The 27,850-nt window shown below is 45.0% G+C and overlaps 2 protein-coding genes across 8 annotated transcripts in view; one reads left to right on the plus strand and one right to left on the minus strand.

Moving 5' to 3' along the window:
* Positions 1–18,095, plus strand: part of PANK2 (pantothenate kinase 2) — a 30,964-nt gene extending 12,869 nt beyond the window's left edge. The window contains exons 2-8 of one of the 3 annotated variants that reach the window (XM_053200203.1): positions 3,440–3,792; positions 8,497–8,750; positions 9,850–10,026; positions 12,070–12,193; positions 14,041–14,166; positions 16,465–16,570; positions 17,608–18,095. In XM_053200203.1, the coding sequence (XP_053056178.1) occupies positions 3,440–3,792; positions 8,497–8,750; positions 9,850–10,026; positions 12,070–12,193; positions 14,041–14,166; positions 16,465–16,506 (1,076 nt within the window). In that variant the 3' untranslated portion in view covers positions 16,507–16,570; positions 17,608–18,095. Of the gene's footprint in view, positions 1–3,439; positions 3,793–8,496; positions 8,751–9,849; positions 10,027–12,069; positions 12,194–14,040; positions 14,167–16,464; positions 16,571–17,607 lie in introns of those variants that run through there. The other 2 variants (XM_053200205.1, XM_053200204.1) reach the window with 2 other exon arrangements.
* A 4,741-nt stretch (positions 18,096–22,836) lies between these two features.
* The window catches only part of RNF24 (ring finger protein 24), a 76,502-nt gene continuing 71,488 nt past the window's right edge, over positions 22,837–27,850 (minus strand). For 4 of the 5 annotated variants that reach the window (XM_053200206.1, XM_027069633.2, XM_015078143.3 and 1 more), the window contains one exon: positions 22,837–27,127. In XM_053200206.1, the coding sequence (XP_053056181.1) occupies positions 26,989–27,127 (139 nt within the window). In that variant the 3' untranslated portion in view covers positions 22,837–26,988. The remainder of the gene's footprint in view (positions 27,128–27,850) is intronic. The other variant, XR_008289189.1, reaches the window with a different exon arrangement.

The following is a 27,850-nucleotide window of genomic DNA, read 5'->3' on the forward strand; positions in this document are numbered from 1 at the left end:
CCAACTAAGAAATTAACACTGATACAGTTCACAGACTTGACTTAGACCTAACCAGTTATACAAAAACTCTTTTGTGTATACGTATTTAGTTCTATATAATTTTATCATGTGTGGATTCGTGCAGTTACAACCACAGATGGCAATCATTTCTTAGTTTCTTATCATTTTACCCCTGAGAATAATTATGATTCTTTTTAAGTCTCCTGTTTGTTTCTGAAACTCTTTCTAAGGATGTTTAGTTTCTCGTTTTTGTGGTGTAGATATCCCTTTTGGTGATTCTAATTTGTGAAGTGATCATCTCTATTTTGAGGATTGCTTTTCTGTCAGTGGATGCAGTATCTCTTTACCAGTTTCTGAAGGTGGATTGTAGGGATATATGTCCAGATACGTGTCTCCTCATTTCTTCTGGGGTGATAGTAGCTACTTGGGTGGGTGCCATTCTGAGTCTTTGGCTGAAGTGCTTGTGTTTAATGAAGACTTTGCCTCTGGAGGGGTGGAGGTGTGGGGAGTGGTTCTCAGTAGAGGGAAGTGGTTGGTCTGTTCATTTGCACCAGATGCATTCCCCACCAGATCACCCATGACCACCAGAGCCTGTCCCTGTTTCTCCATGGCAGCCACTCCTATGTACAGCTTGATGGAGCACCCGTGTACTCTCCCAGCCTTCATAGCTGCTCCCAATTTTTATTTTATTTATTGATTTATTTTAGAGAGAAATTGAGAGCTTGAGTGGGGGAGAGGGGCAGAGGGAAAGAGAGAGAGAATCTCAAGCAGGCTCCCTCCTCAGTGCAGACCCAAAGAGGGGCTTAATCCCTGGGATCATGAGTTGGATGCCCAGCTAACGAAGCCACCAAGGCACTGTTTGTTTATTGATTCCCAGTTTTGTTTTTTTTTTTTTTTATAGCATTCTTCTTTTTAGGGTTCTGGACAGTTACTGCCCTTATCAACTTAGTTTTGCTGATCCTATCGTTTCTTGTTTCCCGGAATTATTTTGGAAAATAATACATCAATAAATCTGTATCTTTAGTCATTTCTGCGATCTAAGCTAGGAGGGCAAGGCAGTCTGTGCAGTCCATTTTGATCTGATCTCCTGAAGCTATTTTTTGGGAAGGATTTTTTGGGAACAGATATTAACTCTAAAATATGTTACCATAAAGTCCTTTGAAACCTTTTATTTTGGGGACATCAGGTTTTGAGAAATTGACCACTGGAGCTTACATGTTACATAAGGTTGGGAATTTCCTCTATTTCTAGTTTGCATACTAAACCAGAGCTCTGAAAAGTTTCAACATTTCTTCTTTGAGCCGAGAGGAAGGATGTAGATTTTCATTCTCAATCTTTTTTTTTTTTTTTTTCAAAGTTGAGATTCATGGGTAGTCATTTTGTTGTTTTTTAATATTTCATTGTGTAGTTTGGGCTTATTTGTGCAAGAGGGCTGGGTTGACTCAATATTTTGATGTTTTTCTTCCTGATCTTTGTGACTTTTTTTGAAATAATACATTTTTAAAAATATGTTTTTTATTTTTATTTTTTAAAATTTACATCCAAGTTAGCATACAGTGCAACAATGTTTTCAGGAGTAGATTCCTTAATGCCCCTTACTCATTTTGCCCACTCCCCCCATACCCTTTAGTAACCCTCTGTTCTCCATATTTAAGAGTCTCTTAATGTTTTGTCCCCTTCCCTGTTTTTATATTATTTTTGCTTCCCTTCCCTTATGTTCATCAGTTTTGTATCTTAAATTCTTTGTATGAGTGAAGCCATATGATACTTGTCTTTCTCTGACTGATTAATTTCACTTAGCATAATACCCTCTAGTTCCATCCACGTAGTTGCAAATGACAGGATTTCATTCTTTTTGATTGCTGAGTAATACTCCATTGTGTGTGTGTGTATGTGTGTATGTGTGTATATATATACACCCACACATAAAAGATAAAGATATGTATATATATACATATATATACACATTTATATACGTAAAAGATAAAGAAGATGTGGTGTGTGTGTGTGTGTGTATACACATGTGCATTCATCCATCGATGGACATTTGGGCTCTTTCCATACTTTGGCTATTGTTGATAGTGCTGCTAAAACATGGGGGTGCATGTGCCCCTTTGAAACAGCACACCTGTATCCCTTGGATAAATGCCTAGTAGTGCAATTGCTGGGTCATAGGGTAGTTCTATTTTTAATTTTTTGAGGAACCTCCATACTGTTTTCCAGAGTGGCTGCACCAGTTTGCATTCCCACCAGCAGTGCAAAAGAGGTCCTCTTTCTCCGCATCCTCGCCAACATCTGTTGTTGCCTGAGTTGTTAATGTTAGCCATTCTGACAGGTGTAAGGTGGTATCTCATTGTGGTTTTGATTTGTTATTTCCCTGATGCTGAGTGATGTTGAGCATGTTTTCATGTGTTGGTTGGCCATCTGGATGTCTTCTTTGGAGAAGTGTCTATTCATGTCTTTTGCCCATTTCTTCACTGGATTATTTGTTTTTTGGGTGTTGAGTTTGTGTGATAAGTTCTTTATAGATTTTGGATATTAACCCTTTATCTGATATGTTGTTTGCAAATATCTTCTCCCATTCTGTTGGTTGCCTTTTAGTTTTGCTGATTGTTTCCTTCCCTGTGTAGAAGCTTTTTAAAAAAAAAAATTTTTTTTTTTTAATGCTTATTTTTATTTTCGAGCATTTTGAGAGAGCATGAGCAGGGGAGGGGCAGAGAGAGAGGGAGACACAGAATCAGAAGCAGGCTCCAGGCTCTGAGCTGTCAGCACAGAGCCCGACATGGGGCTCGAACTCGCAGACCATGAGATCATGACCTGAGCCGAAGTCGGACGCTCAACCGACTGAGCCACCCAGGTGCCCATTGTGCAGCTTTTTATTTTGATGAGGTCCCAATAGTGCATTTTTGCTTTTGTTTCCCTTGCCTCCGGAGACGTGTTGAGTAAGAAAGTTGCTGTGGCCAAGGTCAAAGAAATTTTTGCCTGTTTTCTCCTCGAGGATTTTGATGGCTTCCTGTCTTACATTTAGGTCTTTCATCCATTTTGAGTTTATTTTTGTGTATGGTGTAAGAAAATGGTCCAGGCTCATTTTTCTGCATGTTGCTGTCCAGTTTTCCCAGCAGTATTTGCTGAAGAGACTGTCTTTATTCCGTTGGATACTCTTTCCTGCTTTGTCAGAGATTAGTTGGCCATACGTTTGTGGGTCCATTTTTGGGTTCTCTATTCTGTTCCACTGATCTGAGTGTCTGTTTTTGTGCCAGTGACTTTGTTTTTAAAGATATTTTCCAGATCAGACAGAATCCTGTTTCTTTTCCCAACGCCCTTTTTGTTTCTCTAGTCCTTGGAAACCTCAGGGTATGAATAAATTGCTAATCTAGTACGTATGTGTTTAGTTTTCAGAAAAAAAAAGTTCTGACTTTTTTTTTCCTTTCCCATTTAGTTTTTCCATGGTTTGGCTTGGATATTGGTGGAACCCTGGTTAAGCTGGTTTATTTTGAACCCAAAGACATCACTGCTGAAGAAGAAGAAGAAGAGGTGGAAAGTCTTAAAAGCATTCGGAAGTACCTGACCTCCAATGTGGCTTATGGGTCCACAGGTATTCGGGATGTGCACCTGGAGCTGAAGGACCTGACTCTGTGTGGACGCAAGGGCAATCTGCACTTTATACGCTTTCCCACTCATGACATGCCTGCTTTTATTCAGATGGGCAGAGATAAAAACTTCTCGAGTCTTCACACTGTCTTTTGTGCCACTGGAGGTGGAGCGTACAAATTTGAGCAGGATTTTCTCACAGTATGTATTTTTTTTAGCTTACATACAATTTATGGTAATCTGATCATTAAAAATAATACCAGTAGCAAGTGGTGGAATCATTTCCATTTCTAATGGAACTTGAGTTTTCACCCGATTAAGATTAGAGAGATGTAAATTGAGTTGTAGTCTGGAGTTGCCATCTAGAGATTATAATAAAGCTGTGATAAGCAGTCTGAGGAACTACCTACGAGGAACAGGTCATTAGGTCTGAAACTATGAGGGGCGTCTGGCTGGCTCATTTGGAAGAGTGTGTGACTCTTGATCTTGGGGTCATGAGTTTGAGCCCCATGTTGGGTATAGAAATTACTATTAAAAAAAATCTTGGGGCACCTGAGTGGCTCAGTTGGTTGAGCTTTTCACCATTGATTTAGGCTCAGATCACAATCCCAGCGTCGTGGGATCAAGTCCTGTGTCAGGCTCCGTGCTGAGTGTGGAGCCTGTTTGGGATTCTCGTTCTCTCTGTCTCTCTCCCCCTCCCCCTCTTGCCTTCTGCCCTTTTCCCCCAGTCACTCACACTCTCTTTTTCTAAAATAAAAAATGTTAAAAATCTTGAACAATGAGATTGGAAAAATAATTTTGGGGCACCTGGCTGGCTCAGTTGGTGTAATATGTGACTCTTGATTTCAGGGTCGTGAGTTCAAGCCCCACATTGGGCATGGAGCCTCCTTTAAAAAAAAAAAATTTAAAAAAAAAATGTCATTTCATGTCATAAAATTTTTTCCAGGGGCACCTGGGTGACTCAGTCGTTAAGCATCTGATTTGGGCTAAGGTCATGATCTTACGGTTCATGAGTTCAAGTCCCACATTGGGTGAGCTCGAGTCTTACTTCTGGGAGTTTGTGCCCTGCATCGAGTGAACATGAGCCCTGCTTTGGGTGAGCCCTGTTTCTCTCTTTCTCTCTGCCCCTTACTCACTTGTGTCCTCTCTCTCTCTCTCTCTCTCTCTCTCTCTCAAAAAAAAAATCGTTTCCAGTTTCATCTACCACATAATTTCTCTTGTCCCCCTCAATTGTTTCCTGGCAAGGTTACTCTTAAAAAAACAAGGAACGCTGGTCCAAAGCAGTGGCCTCTTGGTCTCAGGGCTAGTCTGAAATGGTTAACAGCAGAGCCTTCTCTCCCCAAATGCCTTCTGATGTGTACTGTTCTGCACTCTTGTTATATGTGTCTCTGAATCATGTCTGGATGCTGGGGGAGTGCCAGTGGGTGCCTGACTTTGTTTTCATTCAGTAACACTGTGTGCAAGGCCTTGAGGCTAGGTCCATTGAGGGTGGATGTGGTTGTGGGGTAGGTGGGAGAGTAGACAAGTGAATTGGCCAAAACTCTGACTTTCAGGGTCAGAATAGATTGAAAATATCTTCAGTGACTATGGTTTTAAAAAAAAAAAAAAATTGTGTGTTTATTTACTTTTTGAGAGAGAGAAAGAGAGAGACAGGGGTGAGCAGGGGAGGGGCAGAGAAAGGGAGACACAAAATCCAAAGCAGGCTTTAGGTTCTGAGCTGTCCGCACAGAGCCTGATGAGGGGCTTGAACTCAGGGACTGTGACATCATGACCTGAGCTGAAGTCAGACGCTTAACTGACTGAGCCACCCAGGCATCCCCAGTGATTGTGTTTTTAATGCCACTAATGAGAATGTTATTCTAGAGATTCTGCCTTTGCCTTTGTTGTTTTTCCTTTCTTTTTTTCTCCATGTGTCATTGTGTGGTTTGTGACATCCTCTTTCTTTGTCTTCTTTCTCCTGACTTTCTCCTGTTACTGACCATAATCCTAATATAGAATTGACATGAATTTTTATCAAGTTTTAATATTCTTTGCCTGAATTTCTTTTGGTGGTTGGTTTTTAGTGGTTTCTCTTCCAGCAGTGAGGAAAGAGGAAGTTTAGTTGGAGTAGAGACGGTTCCCTTCCTTTGTGGAAGCCTCATAATGGACTCTGGATCATAACTGATGGGTAAAGGAGAAAACCTTTTGCAGGACCCTGTATAGATGCCCTTTGGAACATATTTGAAAACCATTCAGGCTGTTTCCAGAGGTTCAGCATTGTATGGTAATTCAAGGGGACGGTGCAAAGTGAATTTTAGACCTTAGAAATCGGTTCTTAGGCTTTCGGGTTTCTCATTTGAATGCACCAGTGCTGTCCTTGAAAATTATAGGAAAATGAAATGCCTATCAAATGCTCTTTGTGCATTAAGAGTAACTAGTATTTAATAAACCACAGTGGAATATTTTTTTTAAAATACTGAGTTTATTTTGTTGCCTTTTTTTTTTTTTTTTTTTAAATTTGAGAGAGAGAGAGAGTGCAAGCCGGGGAGAGGGGCAGAGAGAGAGAATCTTAAGCAGGCTCCACGCTCAGTGTGGAGCCCATATGGGCCTCTGTCTCACAACCAATCTCATGACTGAAATCATGACCTGAGCTGAAATCAAGAGTTGGACGCTTAACTGACTGAGCCACCTAGGCATCCCTACTTTTAATGTGCGTTGACTTTTAATGTGAATCAAATTTCTTAACATACTGGGTTTGCTTGTTGGTGTAACACATTATGTTATGAATACCTTGCATTAGTGAAATTAGCTATGCATTTATTCGTCTAACTATCACTTAGGGGCTGGGATTCATTAGGAATTAGCAGGACACTTCAGGATGACAGGAATTCTAGAAAGGAAAAGGAAAAAAACTGTAGAAAGAAAAAGGAGACCAACTGTTTGGGCTCCACTAGGCCACCAGTGTAAAATGATGAAATGAAAATACAGAAAAGGAGATACAGAAGAGGAAATTCAGATTCACATGCAGGAAGTTGGTTTTTAATTCATCTCAGTAGAGAGGGCATGAGCAGGTGCCATAGGGACAGTGATGAATACTTCAAGGGCTTGGGTTTGGTCAGAGGAGTAATTTAATATTCTTACTTAGGGATTAAGGATTAAGATGAAGTTACCTGTTAATTTCCCTCTTTGCTGTGGATCAGAATAAATTGAGTAGAAATGTAATCAAATGAGAGTTGACTTAAACGGGGAGGACTTGCAGGGCTGCACGCACTTGTAAACAGAAGTAGGTGCTGTAAGGGGGTTAGGAGGCAGTTTTTACCTTCGTCACATATGTGGAGTGTAAGTGCTTGTAAACATTCACGTGGGTTAGAAGTTCAGCAAGTAAAGTGGGGAATTTTTTTTAATGTTTATTTTTGAGAGAGAAAGAGAGGGAGACACAGAATCAGAAGCAGGCTCCAGGCTCTGAGCTGTCAGCACAGAGCCTGACACAGAGCTCGAACTCATGAACCTGGAGATCATGGCCTGAGTGAAAGTCAGATGCTTAACTGACTGAACCACGCAGGTGCCCCAAGTGGAGATGTTTCTTTATGCCATCTCTCCAGAGTCAGCACTGTTAGAAGTTTATGTATCTTTTTAGTGTTCTCTGCATGACTGTATGACACACACAGATGCATGTAAACTTGGCTTTACACATAGGCACGTTAGTTAGGGTCACGTATTATGAAGTGTTTCTCAACTTGCTTTTTTGACTGACAGCATGTCTTGGAGTTCTTCCCACCTCAGTTCTTAATGACTGAAGATCCTTTTTGTTCTTATTGATCCTGTACATTGCTTTCTTTTTAAAAAAAAATTTTTTTTCAACGTTTTTTATTTTTATTTTTGGGACAGAGAGAGACAGAGCATGAACGGGGGAGGGGCAGAGAGAGAGGGAGACACAGAATCGGAAACAGGCTCCAGGCTCCGAGCCATCAGCCCAGAGCCTGATGTGGGGCTCGAACTCACGGACCGCGAGATCGTGACCTGGCTGAAGTCGGACGCTTAACCGACTGCGCCACCCAGGCGCCCCTGTACACTGCTTTCTAACATGAATAATAATCGTTCTGTTATTTAAGTGGATTACATTGGTAACACTTGTAAATTTTGATACTGCTAAAATCTTCTCATCCTCCAGGGACTATAGTTGGTTTATTTTTTATTTATTTAAAAATTTTAAAAACAAGTTTATTTTTGAGAGAGAGACAGAGTTTGAGTGGGGAGGGGCAGAGAGAGGGAGAATCCAAAGCAGGCTCCAGGCTCTCAGCTGTCGGCCCAGAGCCTGATGAGGGGCTTGAACTCACGAACTGAGATCATGACCTGAGGTGAAGTCAGACACGTGTCCGACTGAGCCACCCAGGTGCCCTGTAATTGGTTTTAGATAGTGAAAAACCTTATTACCTTCTAATTATATACTTTGCAGCCCTTTGACGTCTGTTTATTAATAACAAAGTGAGGCCTAGTTTGATACTGTTCTATAGCTTCGAAGATGGTTGTTCAGAGGGCAGATGTCTGAATCCTTGTGGCTCCTGCCATGTGTCACCAGGTGTTTGAGTCACTTGAATTTCTTGGAGTTGGCTTTTTAATAGGGCGGTGATCTCACCTGTGCTCCTGACTCATGGTCCCTGTGAGTAGACATCTTGTTTTCTGATTGGGTTTTGGGCACATTTCTCTGGCTGCTGCAGTGGTTTGTAGGTGGAGTGTATTTGGGTGTGTCTGATCAGATCGTCCCTATGTTTTTTGTCTCCAGCTTTGTTCTGTAAATCATATGTACGAATAGTACACATCTGTGAGCACTTCTATGGTTTGTTTAATGTAGAGGGGTGCCTTATTAAGCAGAGTTGTTATTTTTGGCTTGTTAGAAAGTCTGAATATATTTTTATTTCATTACAGATAGGTGACCTTCAGCTTTGCAAACTTGATGAACTAGATTGTTTAATAAAAGGAATTTTATACATTGACTCAGTTGGATTCAATGGACGGTCACAGTGCTATTACTTTGAAAACCCTGCTGATGCTGAGAAATGTCAGAAGTTACCATTTGATTTGAAAAATCCATACCCTCTGCTTCTGGTGAACATTGGCTCTGGGGTTAGCATTTTAGCAGTATATTCCAAAGATAATTACAAGCGGGTCACGGGTACCAGGTAGGTCTTTTATATAAAGGTCATTGCTCTTGATATCGTGATGAGCTAAAACTGAGTTTTCAGGTATTGCATATAAGTACACCTTTAAGAATGTGTTAAAATTATGTGAAAAGTAAAAAAAAAAAAAAAAAAAAAAAAAAAAAAAAAAAATTATGTGAAAAGTGTTTTTTTTCTGGAATTATACAAACAAATATCGTTTCTCTTTGAAAATTCTGATTTCTTGACTTTAATCTGTATTGTTCAATATTTCATTATCATGGTTCGGTAAAATATTTCATTGGCAGATTCGTTGAAGCCCACAGTCCCTGCCCTCAGATAGTATATGATGTGCATATACCATAAAGTTACCAAAGCTACTAGTTAGCATCTATAAGGAGAAGACAAGGCAAGATCCCAGCTTTGAAACTGGCCTGGATTTTATACGTACATGTGAACATGCACACACTCACACTCACACACCCACGGGATGGTCTGAGATCTAGAAGGTGAGGTACTGAGCAACAGAAACATGATTGGAGGAGGGTAAGCTGAAAGGGGTGGAGAAGTGAGTGGCAGGCAAGAGTGAATATGCTGTGGTTTAAGGATTAGAGATCGTTAGATGCAAAACAAGGAGCTGGGGTTTGGGATAAACAAGGTTTTTTAACAGGTGTGAATTACAGAATGAGAGGAGTAATTTGGGGGGAGAAAACCATTAATGGAGAAGTTCTTTGCGGGGTGGGGGACTGATGAGCCAGGATGACAGGGGGCTTAGAGAGACAAAGGGAGGAGGTGTTAGCGTGGCCTGGGTGTGTGGCGGGCAGATCTGCGCCCAAAGCTCCTGACACTCAGCAGATGCCCATACTGCACTGGGGGCGCAGGCAGGGAGGTGGGCCCAGTGTTTTGCCTCACTGTTTTTGGCTCATGTGAGTATGTACCTTCAAGATATGTATCAGGCGCCCTGAGTTTATCTTTCTGCAGTCTTATCTGCCAGTGGCATCTGCAGGATTGGGTTAGGGCAAGAGTGGGTTGATGTACGGATATAATTTCCAGTTCATGAATAATTACCTTCCCGTTCTTATTTTTAAAATGTTCTAATACTGTGTTGTTTGTTTTTAATCAGTCTTGGAGGAGGAACTTTTTTTGGTCTCTGCTGTCTTCTCACCGGCTGCAGCACTTTTGAAGAGGCTCTGGAAATGGCATCTCGTGGAGATAGCACCAAAGTGGATAAACTAGTTCGAGACATTTATGGAGGGGACTATGAGAGGTTTGGACTGCCGGGCTGGGCTGTGGCATCCAGGTAAGGGGGCGTGTGTGTTCTGAGAAAGACAGGAATAAGATACTAAATATTGGATGTATCTTTTTCCTTTTAAACGGTTTTATCCAGCTATAATTTACATACTGTAATATCACCTGTTTAAAGTGTGAAATTTTAGTGGTTTCAAGTATATTTACAGAATTTTGCAGTCATCACCATAGTCTAATTTCAGTACCTTTTCATCATCCCAGAAAGAAACCTTCTGTCCATTAGCTGTCACTTCCCATTTCCTCTACCTCAGTCCTTGGTAAACACTCATATATTTTCTGTCTGTAGGTTTGCTTGTTCTGGACACTTCATATAAATGGTGTCCTATTATGAGGTTTTCGTGACTGGCTTCTTTTCACTTAGCATGTTTTCAGGGTTCATCCATGTGGTAGCATGAATCAGTAGTTTGAATTTCCATGTGAATTAAAAAAAATTTTAATGTTTTTATTTAGAGAAAGAGAGAGCATGAGCAGGGGAGGGGCAGAGAGAGAGAGAGGGAGACACAGAATCCGAAGCAGGCTCTAGGCTCTGAGTTGTCAACACAGAGCCGGATGTGGGGTTTGAACTGGTGAACTGCAAGATCATGATGTGAGCTGAAGTTGGATGCTCAACCAACTCAGCCACCCAGGAGCCTCTCCATGTGAATTTTATCATCACCTTGTCAGTGGCTGCAAAAAAGGCATTTAGGATTTTGATAGGGATCCTGTTGAATTTGTAGGTCATGTTGGAGGGTATTGCCATCTTAACATTATCAAGTCTTCTGATCCAAGATAAAATGTCTTTCCATTTATTTAGAATTTTGCTTTCTTTTTTTTTTCTTTTTAATGTTTATTTTATTTTGAGGGGAGGGGCAGAGAGAGGGGGAGAGAGAATCCCACTGTGAGTGCAGAGCCAGATGCAAGGCTTGATCTCACAAACTGAGATCATGACCTGAGCTGAAATCAAGAGTTAGATGCCTAACTGACTGAGCCACCCAGGCGTCCCCTAGAGTTTTGCTTTCTTTTGCCAAAGTTATATTTCTAGTTTTCAGTGTATGGTTGTTACACTTCTTTTGTTAAATACATTTCGAAGCATTTTATTCTCTTTGATGCCATGGTAAATGGAATTCTGTAAAAATTTTATTTTCAGCTGTTTAGAAACACTTGTTTTTTTGTATTGGGACACATTAAAATTTTTTTTTAATGTTTATTGTATTTTGAGAGAGAGTGAGAGTGTGAGTGGGGGAGGGGCAGAGAGAGAAGGAGACACAGGATCCGAAGCAGGCTCCAGGCTCTGAGCTGTCAGCATAGAGCCCAACGTGGGGCTTGAACTCACGAACCGCACTTAACCGACTGAGTCACTCAGGCGCCCACACGTGATTTTTTAAAATGATAGTAAAGGACCACATATATATGTGCTTATGTGCTAATTTCATGGACTTTGTAAATGCTGCACGTTTTATGTTTGAGTTTGCAGCTTTTGTGCACTGTTAATCACTTCCTTTTCTGTTGGGTTTGTGTTTTGATCGGTTATTAATGTAGCAGTGCTGCTCTACAAGTACTTTGAAGTACTTGGCCTTGTAGGGAAATCTGACACTCTTCCGTAGTTGACTCTGGGACGCCACTTTGCTTTACTCTGATAAAGCAGTTTCCGAGCTGCAAACGTGACCATTCAGCTGATCGGTATGGCTGCGCAGCTGGGACTGAATCGCCAATAGAGGTGTCTCCCTGGAGCTGTCCTCTGGCTGCGGAAGGCACAGTGGCGCCTTAGAGTGGATCTGATGAGGTCCTAACTGGACGTACAAAGATCTGTTATCAGTGCTAGATGTCACTGGGAGCTGTGGGGAAAGGCATTTACTTATTCAGAATGCTTGAGCGGTTTCTTCCAAGTTGCATTTCTCTTTGAACAGATGCTCTGTTATTTTGTAATAAATGGTTTGAAGATTTGAACAGTGTTGCCCTAAAAGTCACATTTATCTTAGTAGAGTAACATTCAAGTTCCGTTGGGCTGTGTTGTCTTTTGGTTCAGTGGCCGCATGTTTTTTTTCTTCCTTCACAGCTTTGGAAACATGATAAGCAAGGAGAAGCGAGAGGCTGTCAGTAAAGAGGACCTCGCCAGAGCAACATTGATCACCATCACCAACAACATTGGCTCCATAGCAAGAATGTGTGCCCTTAATGAAGTAAGGGGACCTGGATTTCTTTAGATGCTCTGAGGAGAATACAGAACTTACTAAGTGGGCCTCAGCCCTGTGTACAACGTCTGTCTTGTCCGCACAGTACCTGAGTATAGTTGTATGGGGTGGAGTTTCATTGGCCATGTTAAAGCTCTTCAAGTGTAGACTGCTCTTAACTGATGTTTTTTCCTCAGTGAAGATAAATATTGCCACTATGTAAAAGTAAAATCACGTCTTTTCAGGGGAAAGTAGGAAGGTAGGAAGGCAGTGAGAAGTCCGGGTGATGGGGGCAGCGGGGGGAGGGTGGGGGGGGGCGGGGGGGTTGTAGGTGGGGTGGACAGCAGCCCCATCGAGCCCGGAGTCCCCGGGAAGGCATCCGGAGGAGTCGCCGAGGCCGGGAGAAGAGAGCGGGCAGCCGAGGAGCGCCCGCCCCGTGCGCCGCCGCGAGCTGTCTTTGTGCTTTCAGCTTCTTTACAGTGCTGCCTTGTAGCATTCGGGTCAAGCAGCATTGTACAGGGCTATGAAAGAACCGAGAGCGGCCTTCCCTGGGGTCCCGATGCTGCGGCTCCGCCACTTGTCCCTGCTCACGCGGTTTTGCTTACATTTACTCTGCTCAGTGGATCGGGTAGGCATGCGGCTTAAAAAAGAAACTTCGAAAAGCACAAAAGGGGATTGTCTCGTTTTTAATTAAAAAGCTACTGTATCAGCATCAAGTAATTAAAAACATTCTTCATTTGAATATGTTACTGTTTTCTTTATCGCTTGTTCCTTTTCCTGTGCTTTTATAAGATATATTAGTTGGTGTCGGTGTACGTGCCAATTGACATTTTTTACTCAAGTATTTAAAATTACACAGCTGTGTTCTTGGTTTGTTTCTGTGTCATAAGTCACTCCCGTAGAGCTGGGTGTGGGTTGCTCGCCAGCGATCGTTCTGCAGTAAGGCATTTTTAAGCGTGAAGCTTTTCTTTTGAATTTTACTCTTTTTTTTAAAAAAATGTTTATTTTTGAGACAGAGAGACAGAGCATGAACGGGGGAGGGTCAGAGAGAGAGGGAGACATAGAATCTGAAGCAGGCTCCAGGCTCCGAGCTGTCAGCACGGAGCCCGACGTGGGGCTCGAACTAACGGACGGTGAGATCATGACCTGAGCCGAGGTCCGACGCTCTGCTGACTGTGCCACCCAGGTGCCCTGGTTGAATTTTACTCTTGATGAGGGACTTACTCAGGAGCGAGGTCTCTCATGTAGAGAATATGACTGTGCTTATGTGTTTTGGTAGGAATTGCCAAGATGCTTTGCACCAGGGCCGCATTAACTTAGATCTGTTTAGGCAGTGAACGAATGGGTTGGTGTTACTACAACTTTACTCACGCTGGGGTAGAATTCCAGTTAGTTGTTCTGCTGCTAGCTTTTAGTAGGTTTAAAATACTACTCTCTTGGATTACTGGTGAGGTTGAATTTTTGCCCCTTATATTTCTTGTGTATTTGCTTATTTGTGTCGCTTTCCTTCGTTTGAATTGGGGGTCTTACTTTTTTTTCCTTTCCTTTTTTTTTTTTTACTTTTCTGTATAAAACTTTTACCAGAAGTTATTGTTTGTCATACTTAATACAAATGTTTTTCCTAATTTGTATTCTCTTGTGACATTTTCTGGCATGGCTTGAGGTGGGTCCAGAGTTGTCTGGGTTCAAATTTAAGTAGCCTTGGACCAACTAGTAAATGTAAATACTTCTTAAATTTTTTGCTCAGCAGTCAAGTTGCTGCTAAAAACTATGCACGTGGTGCTCTGTTTGGGGTAGCTTTTACGAGAGAACAGAAATTAAGATGAAAACTAATTACCTTTTTTTAATGTGCTCAGAACATTAACCAGGTGGTATTTGTTGGAAATTTCTTGAGAATTAATACGATCGCCATGCGACTTTTGGCATATGCTTTGGATTATTGGTCCAAGGGGCAGTTGAAAGCACTTTTTTCGGAACACGAGGTAAGCGGACTTATTTCTCGCGATGTGTTACGAGTGTAAAGGGCATGCAGTTCCCACCGCTTGGAACTCGAAGTAGATGTGAAATGGACTGCACTGCAGTTCTTACTTAATTTTTTGTAGACGTATGATATAGGGTTTAACTTTGTAATGTTCAAAAGCAATTTCTTACCTGATTTAATGCAAGGGAAATTTTTGGTTAACTGTGAATGTCAGCAATTTTTTTTAAGATTAAAAAAAATTTATTTCTTTATTTTGAGAGAGAGAGCACGAGCACACACAAGTCGGGGAGGGACAGAGATGGGGAGAGGGAATCCCAAACCGGCTCTGTGCTGATAGCACAGAGGGGCTCAGTCTCATGAACTGTGGGATCATGACCTGAGCTGAAATCAAGAGTAGGACACTTAACCAACTGAGCTACCCAGGCACCCCTGAACGTTAGCAATTCTAAAGAAAAAAAACCTTGATAAACATTCACCTATATTTCTAGTGTTACTTTTTTCCAAACCATCCATTATGTTTTTCCCATTACATTTTGTAAATGCACTTACTCGGGGTTCTGCTTTTTTCATTTTGATGTTGGCTTTTGTGTTATTGATACAGTTCATGTGCCACTCATATAAGATGTGTGTTCTGAAAACAAACAGAGAAATACGTTCCAAGAACCACATAAGAACTTCATACCTAGACAGGCTAGAAATGACAGAATGGAAGAAAATCATTGAATTGCTCCACCTGAAATTCTGTATGGGAAAGTGCCTTTCTATTTTTCCAGTTTGGGGAAAAAAAATAGGACCATAGCTATGGAGGGGAACCTCTCTTCTGTCCCCTTGCTTGTGGGGCATTTGAACTATTTATTTCCAGTGTTGCTGGATCTTAGTGCTATCACATTTTTCAGAATTGTTTGTGTATATTTACTTAACAGTATTTATAGGAATCGGCAGAATAAGATTTGAAGTGCTACAGGGATTGCCTTTTCCTTTAAAGTTGCTCTGAGTTTTTCCTGTTTAAGTGCCCTTATTAAGTTCATTGTTAAAATTCAAGGTGTACAGATTCCCCTTATCAAAGCTTAAAGGTTAGTCATCTAATTGTTTATTTTATTAAAAAAAATTTAATTGAATAAATTTGACGTGTAACATTGTGTAAGGTTTACAGCTGGTCTCTTTGATACATTTATGTGCTGGGAGGTGGTCGCTGGTGCGGCCACCTGGCCTGATGTGATGGTGCTGCATTATTACTGGCTTTGCTTGTCCTGCTGTGCATGAGATCTGTCTGGCTTATTTACTGCCCGTCAATTTGTACGCTTAAACATTTTTTGCTTTTAATGTTATTAATAAATCGGTACCAAATTATCTTTCAGTTTCTTACATCTTTTATATACATCTTGCTTTTTGTGATTTTTGACCTGTTCTATTTTGCTTTATGTTAGAATAAAAAGAAACTCTCTTTAATGTTACATTGCAGTAGAACTTTGCTCCTGCTCCATTTCTACCTCTTGAAACTTTCCTAGGCGGAAGGTGGAGATTCATTTCTTAGGTTAGCTTTTCTTTTTTTTAGTCTTCACACCGTAACAGTTATAATTTGAACACTTTGTGGAGTCTTGGTTTTACGTTTTGTCATTCTTACTGCCTGCTGACTTCATGTTCCTCTCTGGTTATGCTTGCTGGCCCCGCTGTCTCTTTTCCAGTTGCATCTAGGCTTCTGACTCCAGTGTTGATCGCCGCACTTGTGGAGATTTGATATGTTAGGCTCTGACATATGAAGGCTCTTCCCGTGTGAAGTCGGGAAGTGAAAGTTTTGTATAGATTCCTCTCTGCCCTCTGTCTGCCTTTGCTGTTCTCAGCATTTTGTAGCTTGTAACGACTTACACCTTCAGCCCGGTGGTGGGTCTTGGGTCTTCAGTGGAGCGCATTACATTGGTTAACTTCATCTCTTCTTTTGTTGCAAAATAAAAGATCCAGAAGGCCACGGGAAACACAGTGCGTAGCCAGCTACTAAAACGAGTGCCCGCCGGTGAGCCCACCTGAGCCCACCCTCCGCCAGCGGGTGCACTGTGGGCGTCCTCTCAGGATGCTCATCGTGTGGCTGGCTGTTTTTAAAACCAAGAAACAGAGTGAGAGGAGAGGCTTCAGCTTCTCTCTTGTGTGGCCACGTTTCTTGGAGAAGCTTTCCTTGGAAAACGGAGTGGACTTCAGTTATTTATGATATTTAGAGACCGTTAGCACGTTCTTTGCAATCCGTCAGCATGTCTTTCAGGATCTTCCCGCTTTCCTTTTTCAGTCGTTTTTGTCTTTCTTAAAGGACTTTGCTAACTGCCCGGCTAGCTCAGTCAGTAGAGCATGAGACTCTTAAAGGACTTTGCTGTGGCATCTTATCCCTTGGAGACCTTGACGCATCCTGTATCCTGGTAGGACTGTTCTCTGAGGCCCGCAGGCACTGTCTTTTTACCAGTGTGGATTTTGTCTCATTTTTCTGTTATAGTCCTTTTCTTTTTCTTGTCTGTTTTTGGGTTTTCATGTCTTGGTTCTTGGTTGTATTTGACCTTGGCTACTTACTTCTGGAGATGGGCTTGCATTGTCCTCCTTCAGCTGCTGCTTCTCGCTCTCATGCCTCTGCTCTCTCTCCAGGCTCTTCTGTTGCTCTTTCACATGGTGCTTTTCTGTCTGTGTCCCCCCTCTTCATGTCCCATTAGGGCACGGTTGTCCACTCCTCTGCTGCCCGCCTCTGCCAGTGCTGCCCTGACCACTGCCTTGCTCCAAATGCAGACATCCAGTTACTTGCTGGGTGCGGCTGCTTGGCTGCCTGGGGCACTCTGGCCTTGCACGTGCTGTATGGAAGCCGTTCTTGCTCGCCACATCTCTTGCTCCTGTACCCTCGTGGCTGTCACCAGATGTATGGGGGACACCTAAGCCTCCCTGCTGCCCTCTTCCCTTTCTTCAGGCAGGTCTTGAGTCCGTCCCAATCTCTTCTTGCTCTCCTTCCCATCCCCAGCCCAGTCAGGCCCTCCCCCTCCGTGACCTGCCCCTGCCGCCCCCACCCCCACCCCCACCCCCCCAGCTCTTCCTGCCCCATCAATCTTCAGGTCCCATCTTCCCTTCATTCCTTAGTTGTCTGGAAATGCTCCGGGCCTCTGCTGCTTCTCACGTCCTCCTTCTGCAGGAGGCAGCCCAGGTACGGGCTCTTTCCAGAGGGAACTGAGCTGCCATGGGCTTCATAGCTCCTGCAGCCCTCACCGTGGGTTTTGGTCTCACATGCTGGCATGCCCGGGTGTTTTATACATCCAGCCCTCCTCCTCAGCCTGGGAGCTCCTTGGAGCTCAGTAAAATAGGTGCTCAGTATCGGGAATTAAGGGCACTGTTGGCTTTAACACTAGTAATCATATTTATGGTAATTTAAATAAGTCTAAGGAAAATTGCTCTCATTTGTGGTGTACTTTTTTTTCAGGGTTATTTTGGAGCCGTTGGAGCACTCCTTGAGCTGTTGAAGATCCCCTGATCACCTGGGGAGGGTTCCTGGAACATTGCACAATGGGATCTGTGAACTTTTGTTTTTTAAGAGACTCAATTTTATGATGGTGTACTACCCAAATCAAAGCAAGGAAGGATGAGTGTATTTTTCTAAGTCATCAAGATAAATCCTTAAAAATTTAGTCGAAACTAGTAACCACTAAGGAAAGATACATATAAAAAAAAGTGGACATGTCCACGGCAGTGAGGATTTGCTGTAGTTAGGTTGCTTTTCAGTATAGCTTTGTTAAACCTGCCATGTGTTTTTGAAATTCCCTGTGTCACTTACTGGGAGCCACTTCAGGGGAGAGCTGTTCAGTGTTCAGCTGGCTGGTTTTGTGTCCTGTTGAACTTGCTAAATGTAAGGCAAGTACTATATGTTGTAATCTCATCACAATGTAGTCAGTATAGCCTTGGAGATCATTATCTGTGAATTAACTCTGGTGTTCATTTAGCCTCTGTGTGAACATATTGAAAAACATGTTTTATTTAAGGTTCTGCAAACTTAGAGTAATTCTGTACTTGAAATTTTGGCAATTGAGCAACTTTGGGGAAGGGCAGTTCCAGGTTACCCTACACTGCAGATCCTGGGAAGGTGTGTCTGGAAAGATGGGACTTAGTCCACCCTGGGAAGAATGCCCTTGGAGGGGCGTGGGGGGGTGGGAGGTAGGGAGTTAAGCGGAGTTAAGCTAGTAGAAAAAGTGCACCTGGAAGACTAAAACCAGACTTCTCGAATCGACATTTTCGGGGAATCGGGGAGAATCTGATTGTTTCCGGCTGGTAGAAAGTGAGGAATTGAAGTCCATTGATTAACTCCTAGGGGCAGGGTAGGGAAGTTTTGCCTTCCTCTCCCACTCAAGGTTTTTACTTGCCGGAAGCTGGCAAGGCTGGCTCTGAGCTTGGGGTAGGACTGAGCATGAGGGCTGCATGTGCGAGGCTCAAAAGGCAGCTTGAGGAGTCTTGGTAAATAGAGATTTAAGATGGAGTCTCGGTAGAGATTGACTTAGAGCGTTTTCTTTCTGCTGTGCAGAATAATTTAAAAAACCCTTCCCCTTGGAGATAGAATATTGTTTTGAGTCTTATCTTGTGTATTTTTGTGCCTGCATTGCTGTTGAAGGCCATGAAAGGTCTGTATAAAGCAGCCTTTGAACTAGAAGGTAACCTCAAGGCTCTGCAGCCTCCTTGCGCCTGGCAGGGATCTAGGTTGGAAGAGTGCAGGGCTGGGTCACCAAGGGAGGAGGGTCGGTCAGATCCCTTGGCACCCTTTTGTGTTGGCCGCGTGGGGGCAGCAGAGGCATGTGCCAGCTCTGGGACCAAGGGCAGTTGCTTGCAGGGCAGGGAGTGGCCATTTCTCAAGGGCGCCTCTCAATGCAGCTGGGCACCAGCGGGTTGTGGGTACTGTCAGCCTGGTGCAGGCCAGCAGAACTGGAGGAAAGCTGTGGGAATGGGACTTGTGGCTCCCGGGAGCCAGTCAGCCTCTCTTCTGCTTGTGCTGGCCCTTGCGGGCCTCAGTCTGAGTCCCCTCTAATCTCGTCTTCACTTGGTGGCCCCACCTTCCCTACAGCCATCAAAGACCATGTCCCTACCCACCTGCTGATATGCAGTTGTGATCCTGGGAGCCCCTGTGCCCCAGACCCTCCTCCCCGCTTGCTCTTCTCCAGAGGAGGCGGGGGAGGGAGGGAGCCTGCTTCCCTGGTGGAGACCCAGGCACCTGTGCTGGGGTCCCCTGCTCTCCCCACACGTACTGTGCTCATGAGGCTGTGACCAGTGCTTACATGGCTGGCCTCATACAACCTTTGTTCTCCCTGCAGTTTAATGGGAACAAACCTGCCTGAGGTCACACAGCTAGACCTGGGCAGAGCCCCCTCCTGCATAGCGTTCACCTTCCGTGTTCTGCATCCTTGCCACTTCCTGCTCTTGAAAGGCTGCCTCTGTGACTTCTCTGTACTTTGTGCCCAGCCCAAAGTGTCACTGCCTGGGAGGGTGCCTGATCAGTCACCAGTGGGTTGTTACTAAGTCTAACGGACATTTCATGTCCTCTTCTTCTGTTCTAACACAGCAGACCCCTCTTGCTTTTCCTTCTGCCTCCCAGGCCACCTCTGCCCGTGCCAGCCACTTCTTCTCTGAGGACAGATCTTGCCAGCCCCCTGGGCGCAATTCTGGACTTCCCTAAGCAGTCCTCAGCCCTGGACATTGATTTCCAAGGTAGCGGCCCCTCACAGCCCTTGCCTTTGTAGCCCCCCGACAAGGACTGCCTTCCCCTCTTAGCACTGTGTGTCCCCAAGGCCATCTCTGCACGGGAGCTGCTCACATTCTCTTCCGAGCCTGATCCCAGTTTACTGCCACTTTGCTACCTCTGGCTTGTGAGATGCATGTAAACTCCCACCCCCTGGCACCACTGCCAGCCTCTGGTGTAAGCTACTGCCGTCTCACAAGCGTCCCTTCCAGTCTGCCCTCCGTGAGTTGGCGAGGGCCCCCCCCCCCCGCCCTCCACTGGAGGCAGTGTGTGCACGTGTGGGGTGGCCGTGGTTAGGACCCAGGTGGGAAAGGAAGGTGGCCTAAGCCAAGATTGGAGCAGTAGACGAAGGCTTAGAGGGCTGGGATGCGGTGACTGGATAGTGGGGAGGGAGTCCCAGTGAGGCACCCAGGCTTGTTGGGAAGGCTTGGTTTTGGATTGCCAGGTCTTGATACCAAAAAGGCAGCTGAATATTTGGGTTGGAGATTACAGACCTGCAAATGATGTCTATCTAGGTGGGAATTTAGTGAATATGAAGGTAGAGGGAGAATAACTAGATGGAAAGAGAAGGAAAAGGCTGCAGAGCATGGTCTGAGAAGGGGCTGAGGGAGAGGAGCTCTTCAGACACCTGCATTCAGAGGAGGTTTAAGAAGTGGTCCAGATTTGTTGCAGGGTCACAGATGGCCTTGAGGGGGGCCAGTTTCCCCCAAGCTGCGGAGCCAAAGCTGACCTGCAGGGCTTCTCGTGAGTGGCGGTGAGGAGAAACAGCAGTCACCACAGGGGGACTTTGGAGTCTAGGTGTGTTTTTTCCCTCCTGACAGAATAGTTGGTATTTCCAAGCCTGAGATGCAGCTAGAGAGGTGGGGGGCGGGGTGGGCTAGTTCCACCACCTCAACCCCCCTGGGCGCTAGCTAGCTCCCGCGTTTGTGAGACAGCTGGTGTGTCCCGTGGCATCTGCAGGGCTGAGGCCAGGGGGGCAGGTGGGGTCTTGGCCACCTCCTCCCTCGCTGTGGCCTGGTGCTCTGCTCCTCACCTCGGACCTGCTCCCCACCCCATGGGGGTGCAGGCCCGAAGCTCCTTCATCACAATCACATGTTGCTGGTGACCAGCTCATTTTGATCAGAGCCACTTACCTTGACTTTCCATTGCTACACAGGCTCAAGAGGGATGTAGGTGATCTCAGGCCCCTCTGAGTTGAAGGGTACATGCTCGGCACAAAGTATTTTCAAAACCTGCTTTTTATTTACATTTAAGTCAATTACATGCATGTTTTGTTTTTAAAACAGGAGTAATTAGCCAAAAATGCATTAAAATTTTAAAATAGCAATTAAATATACAAAAATATAGCTTACAAAAAACTGCGGATGTTTAAAAATATTCTGCTGCAGAATTCTTAGTGTACAAACACGTCTATGAAACCTGAGGCTCAGAGTTTCATAAACTTTTTTTTTTTTTTTTTTTTTTTGAGGGAGTTATACAAGATCTAGTGAGTAAACCCCAGTGGGCTAAACTATAGGACTAAACTACCCCCCTCCTTCCTGGCAATGATGTCAAGAAACCCAGAGACGACAGTTATGAGGAACACTCTTGGAAGACCAGGCTCTCTCCAGGAGGAGCTTCCCTAACACCGGCCCCACCTACCCACCTGCTGTAGCATGGCCTGGGAGGGACAGTGTGCAGCTGGCCCTAGATGCAGGCACAGGGAGCTGAGAGGAGCTTCACCAAGTACAGACCGGTCCCTTGACATTGGCGGGGACCACATTCTAGGTCCATGTCCCTGGAGCAGGGAGGGTGTTCTCTCTGACCTGAGAGCCACAGAAGTGAGCACTGGATTGGTAAGCAAGGGTGCAATGCTTGGTCTGAAAGTGGAACCAAACTATTAGCATTTTGCAAAGTTGGGCTCTAAAGCTGAATCGGACAAAGACAAACTTACTGAACAAGCCCCTCTATTTTTCTTGTGATATTCCCACTCAAGTGGAAGCACAGTCCGTGGCATGGGGGATCTTTCATTAATATTATCTACTAAAGAACCACTTCCGGTTAACAACTGCAGATTTCACCAGAATTTAGACATTGTGAATTTAGACACATTCATCTCTTTTACTTAAGAAACTCGTAATAGCTGATGTGAAAGACATTCTAACCCAGGGCCAGATACTCAGGTGACAGAAGGGTGGCATTTCACATACAATTCCTTTCAAGTTTCAGGTTAGGGGCCTAAGTTGCACTTTTAATCCAAGGAAAGCGCTGGGCTGCTGCTCTGGGAGGCAGGAAGCCAGGGAGGGGGGGTGAGAACCAATGTAGGAGTCCATGCCCCTCCCCCTAGGGCTGCCTGGAAGAAGCAGCTTTGTAAGACATTTTTTTCTTAAAAGATTTCTGTTGTCGAATGGAGAAAATTCTGTGGCAAGCATTTTCTTTTTAATGTGTGCATAAAGAGTGGGGAGGGAAAGGGAGCAGAGCCAGGACCTTGAAGACGGACACTGAAGTGTGTGTATCTATGGTTAGTCTTGAGGAGACAGGCCACCTACCTGCTTAGCGTCATCTGAGACATCTGTCCCCCAAACAGAAGGATGCCTCAGGCTTCAGTTGCTGCTGCTTATCAGACTCCTGCCTCAGAAACACAAGAACTCGCCTAAGAAATGACAGTTGTAGCCAGACGTCACCCCATCGGATGGGGTTGGATGGGGACCAGGGGGGTGTAAAGGCTGTTGGACCTGGACGAGAGGCCTGCATTGCTGTTCTCAGCAACACAGCAGAGCCTGCTGTTGGGTGTCCTGTCACAGACCAGACTGTCCTTGTGCAGTCTGGAAACTGGTGGTGCTCTCATATTATCTGAGTGTGTGGTAAGGGTCAGGGAGGGATTGCTATTTCTGCTTTGTATGGAAAACTAGAATTTTAGGATGCTGCAATCAATAAAAAATGCCTTATTCAAAAGGGAATGTGATTGCAAAGATATCCTCCAATTAATGGGCTCACCTTGTACAGATATTCGGACTTCTGAGATGGCTCTTCCCCCATGAATAGGAATGCTCCTTGGATATACTGGTCTGGTATCACATGAGTAAAAGAGAAGAGTTATATATACACGTGTGTAATCCCTGTTTATGCGCAAATGGTCACTGGAAGGATCTACACGGAACATAGTGGAACACAGCGGGTGTTCAAGGGGCAATAAGTTGGGCTCGCTAGGTCAGGGATGCAAGGAAGACTCGTGATTTGTGAATTATATGAAGGGATTACCTATTCAAAAATTTATGGAATAGCTGCCAAGGAGCACCATGGGCAAAGACAGATGGAGGTGACTGGCAAGATCAGGAGAGGAAAAGGAAGGGACCCAGGTAAACGCAGGCCCTACCCCAAGGGACCTCCTGTATCTCAGGAGGCCCTTGCTGAGGTTTTGTTGCTACCTGAGCTACAGAGGAGCCCTATGTGACTGGCATGATCCTGCCTATAATTAGGAACTTCCACAACCCCAGGCCTACTGCCCACCAGGCTTTGGACATGTGTGGTCCTCACGAGAGCCAGCAAAAATGTCACTACAATTCTCAGAGGGCAGAGAAGGAAATCAGCTTCGGGAGGCTAACTTGCATAAAGACACATGGCTGGTGAATGGCAAGGGATGATTAAACTCACTCAGCACTTTTTCTGTCCAGAGCCTCTCTGTGTTCATTTCATAATTCTCAGAAAGCCTTTCAGAAAAACTACTACAGTTCAGAATAGCTTAGCAGAGCAAGACCAGGCCACAGAGGTGGCAGGCTTTGGAGTGGGGCTGTGGAAAGGTACAAATTGGTCCTCTAATGGGTCCAAGGGACTTGGCACTGGGGCAAAGGATCTTAATTTTGTCAAGATGTGTTAAGAACAGGCTATCTGGCAATGATGGAATGTTCCCTGTATTCCTCAGCTTAGACTTCCCCGTGGGCCATCTACTCGCATCTGGCCTTTTCTGTCTAGTCCAGCTCCCTGCCTTGGTGGGCACAGGCTACGAGGACCTCACCTGCCAGGGACAGGCCCAACCACATCACACTGTGGCAGAGAGAAGCGGCAGATGACAATGTCTTATGCCTACTTAATCAGGAATCAAGTCAGGCTGGTTTTGTTCCCTGTTTCTAAAGCCACCTGAATTCAGCTGTACTCCTAGTAACTAGATAATGATGCAGCCACCCATGGAGTTCAGTTGGGGCTGAGTTACATTCTTTTAACCCACAGCATACAAGTAACATCCGATCTTTGAGCTGCTTAGACACAGCAAGACAAAGTAAAAAAAAAAAAAAAAAAAACAAAAACCAACACCTGCCATGTCACCCCCCAGTGGCCCAAGAGCAGACCAAAGTCCCCACGCGTCTACAGATTAACAAAAGATCACCAACAACTTCCCAACAAAAGACAGATGTGGCCAGGGTGGCCTCAGTGTAAGGTGTGAGCCTGTGCCAAGAGTATTAGGGGATCCTTAACTCATTCTTTAAAAAGTTCAGATGAAGATTTAACCTTGTCCACAGACAACTGTGTTTTAATCAGAATTGAAGATGTAAATTAAGCCCTGGCCATTGGCAATAATGACAGTGCAGCACAGAGTCCTGGAGGAGGACCCAGGTGTGGGCAGCAGGTGCATTCAGGTTGTCTTGCTAAGAGTGGCAGGAACTACTACTCTGGGTGACACTGGCTGAGCTGCAGTGGGACACCGAGCCAAGAAAGGAGATGGCGAGCAGAGTGAATATTCACCACTCCATATCCAGCCCCACCCTGGTGAAAGGGTGGCATTTTAAAAGCCCTCCGCATTCACAGTGTGGAGGTCACGTTAGCGGCACCTCGTGGGGGTTGGTGCCCAATGGAGAGTGCACGGCATTCTGGCGCTTTCCTCTAATGGCTGGAACTACGCACCAACCATATCAACTTGCCCTTCCTGTGACAGGGAAATGAACTAATCTACCCACACATACAGGGACAGAAAAAAGCTGCAACTGATGAGTTATAATCTTGCCAAAGCTGTGAGCTGAAATCATTTGCAGTTTTTAGAGCATGCGAATTCCTCCCTTCAGGGGAAAAATTCTCTTTCCTGTTGGAACCTCGTAACAAGGTGAGATCTGTCCCAAGCCATCCCATGGGGAATGGTGGGTGTTGGCCACAACTGAGGCTAGTCTAGAAGCAGACCTACTTTTGACACTCGTCACTGGAAACATTTCACTGTCAACTGGGTGCTTTGCAGTATTCAACTCCATTGTGCTACCAACACAACGCAGAAATGGTGAAAGTAGGAGCGCATGAAAATCTCTTCTCAAGGATGCCCAACAGGCTAAGGCTTTCATATAAAAATACCCCACACTTCCTTGCCCTGTTGAAGCAGCCAGTTGGCGTGACATGAATAGGTCACAAGGAGGAAACAGCCAATTCTGACCAACTGGATTTGTAATTTTCCAAACTGGATTTTGTCCAGCACTTTCCTAGGCTAATGGGAATTTTCCTCATCTGACCCCAGCCATCTGAGCCAAGGACAGGTTCTGTCTCCCATTCTAAGATGGTAGAGACGAATCCAGAAAAAAATCCCTGGAGACATGCCATGAACAGAGTAGTAAAGCTTCTTCCATTCTCTCTCCATACCATGCAGACCACATTTCCAATGAGAAACTGTCCTCACTCACACCTGGGGAATGGAGCAAAGGCAAAGCTCTTGATGAAGAGTCCACCCTATAACAGAAGGAGGTGGAAAGCAGTGCCGTGGAAAAGAACTTTCTATCTGACCCAAAGCCACTTCAGATGGCAAATTTATACAGTATTCATGAATCCGAATGGACTCTTCAGTCATTTCTAGAAAAGTTGGACAGAAAGAGCCAAAGAGCAGCATGCATTTCTCTCCTATAAAGACACTTTAAATTACTTATCGCAAGTCTGAATACTGAGGCACACACCAATGGGTGAACAGCCCTACGGGAGCTTCCTGAAACTATTTACAATTTCAAGTGGATCCCTCGCTTCAGAATTACAGAAAGATCTCATTTGGGATGCTTCAAATTGTTAAAAAGCCAATGACAGGCATTTTCTCAAGTAGAAACACAGGGCAGGAGAGGGAAGGAAACAGAAGGAGTGGAGAGAGGCAAGGGAGTCAGCATCCTCTCGTCTCAGCAGGGCTGGGAAGACTGGCCATTCTCAGGAAGAAGCTCCCCTTGGGAGCCATCTGAGAGGCTCACAGCAGCTCCTTACTGAGGCAGCGGGCTAAGACCAGCAGCTGCACTGGAACCCCACTGTATGGGGGTGGGCAGCACCCTGAGTCTCCCTGGGTCACACACGGACAGCACATCCCCTGCTGGGGCTCCAGATGGGCGGCCTGGCTGGGCTTCACTGGGGAGCTTGGGGGGGGTGGGCAAGAATAAGAGGAAATGACTTCCGACTAGCCTTTCCAAGCGCATCTAATGTGTTTAGATGATTTGATAAGCAAGTGTCATGAACTTGAGGGAGAAGGAGTGGCGAGGGGGCACTGCTGCTCTGTGGTAACCAAAGCCCCTGGGTTCCAAGATGACCTTATCAAAGGAACATAATGTGAAAAGCCTTGTTGGCACTGCCTCACCAATCACTGGCAACCAGTCGGGCTTCAACTGAGGTAACCGCTGGTTTTACTTGGCTCAGGGACTGCCAGGAGGGTCTGCTGCTACAAAAGCATGCACGGTCTGCATAGAAGCTCATCTGTCCACAGGGGGGGGGGGGGGGGGCTTTAAACACCTGCCCTCAGTTCCCTTCTCTAACAATCCTATCTTCCCTTCTGCTTGATAAAGATTCACCTTGACATGGAGAAAAGTATCTGGGAGACAGAGTAATGGCGTCAGTAAGAGACCCTCATGAAATTTCTTGAATGTAACCGGAAGGCTTATCCATCATCCACTCCTCTTCTCTTGGCATGGGGTAGTGTCAGCGTGCTTTGGTTGTCACAAGACCCAGCAGTCTGGCTTCCCAGCGTAGCTGGCCCGAGTTCTTCATGAGGCAAAGGAAGTGGCAGCTGGTGCCCCAGGTAGAGCAGCCAACGCAGAGACCGCTTGTGTTCCTCCTGGCTCCATATGGATGTCGGATCCCACAGCAGTTTGGTCCTTGGGGGAGCTATACGATGTTCTCTGCCCCGGGCAGGGGCCCCTGCGGGGGTCCACGGTCCTGCTTACTGTGCAGCTGGGCCAGCTGCAGAACTGGCATGTTGCACAGTGGACATACTTTACGAACCTCGAGCCACTTAATAAGGCACCTGCAGGATGAGACAACACAGGAGGAAGATGTCAGTCCCAGGCTTATGGCGCCCCCTGCCAGATGCCTCATGGGTTAAACACATCTGCCCCTCTAGCCAGGGGCTGGTGTGAACACTCAGATCCCAAGCAGCTCCACCAGCAGGTGGAGAATGCCTTTTACCCTCTGGAGAAATCAAAGCCTCTAATCTTCTAAAAGGTGATACGAATCAGCCACAGCATGCTATACCCTCGAATCATCCATGACTTAAAGGATGAAGTACACTGAGGAGGGTGGTGGGAAGTAGGAGAAATAAAAGTTTTTAATAGAAATGAAAACAAAAAATTGTGAGAGAAGAGGGAATATTAGTATGTTGGCATAGGAGATGGCTTCACACTCCCACTTACATTCATACTTTATTTATTTTGATTTAAAATAACTGGTTTTAAGTTTTTAGGAATAGAAGCTCTCGTTGGAAAATTCCATTTAAAGCAGCTGTTTGTAGCCTCAGCTCTAAGGAGGTGTGGGCTTATTTGGCCCTCTGCCCAAAGTCCTGCCTGGCAGTCATGTTCCGCCACCCCGGTCCCTCCTGATGTCACGTATGTACACACACACACACGTGCATGCACGCACCTCACTCCATAGGGTGCCTTGAGCTTGCTGCATTGTAGACTAATGATGAAGCTGTCTGGCTTGTCTGGCACTGCTCTAAACCCACAAGTAAGTGGCTCAATGTGCCTCAAAT

The sequence above is a fragment of the Acinonyx jubatus genome, chromosome A3, assembly GCF_027475565.1.
Source record: "Acinonyx jubatus isolate Ajub_Pintada_27869175 chromosome A3, VMU_Ajub_asm_v1.0, whole genome shotgun sequence".
NCBI lineage: Eukaryota > Metazoa > Chordata > Mammalia > Carnivora > Felidae > Acinonyx > Acinonyx jubatus.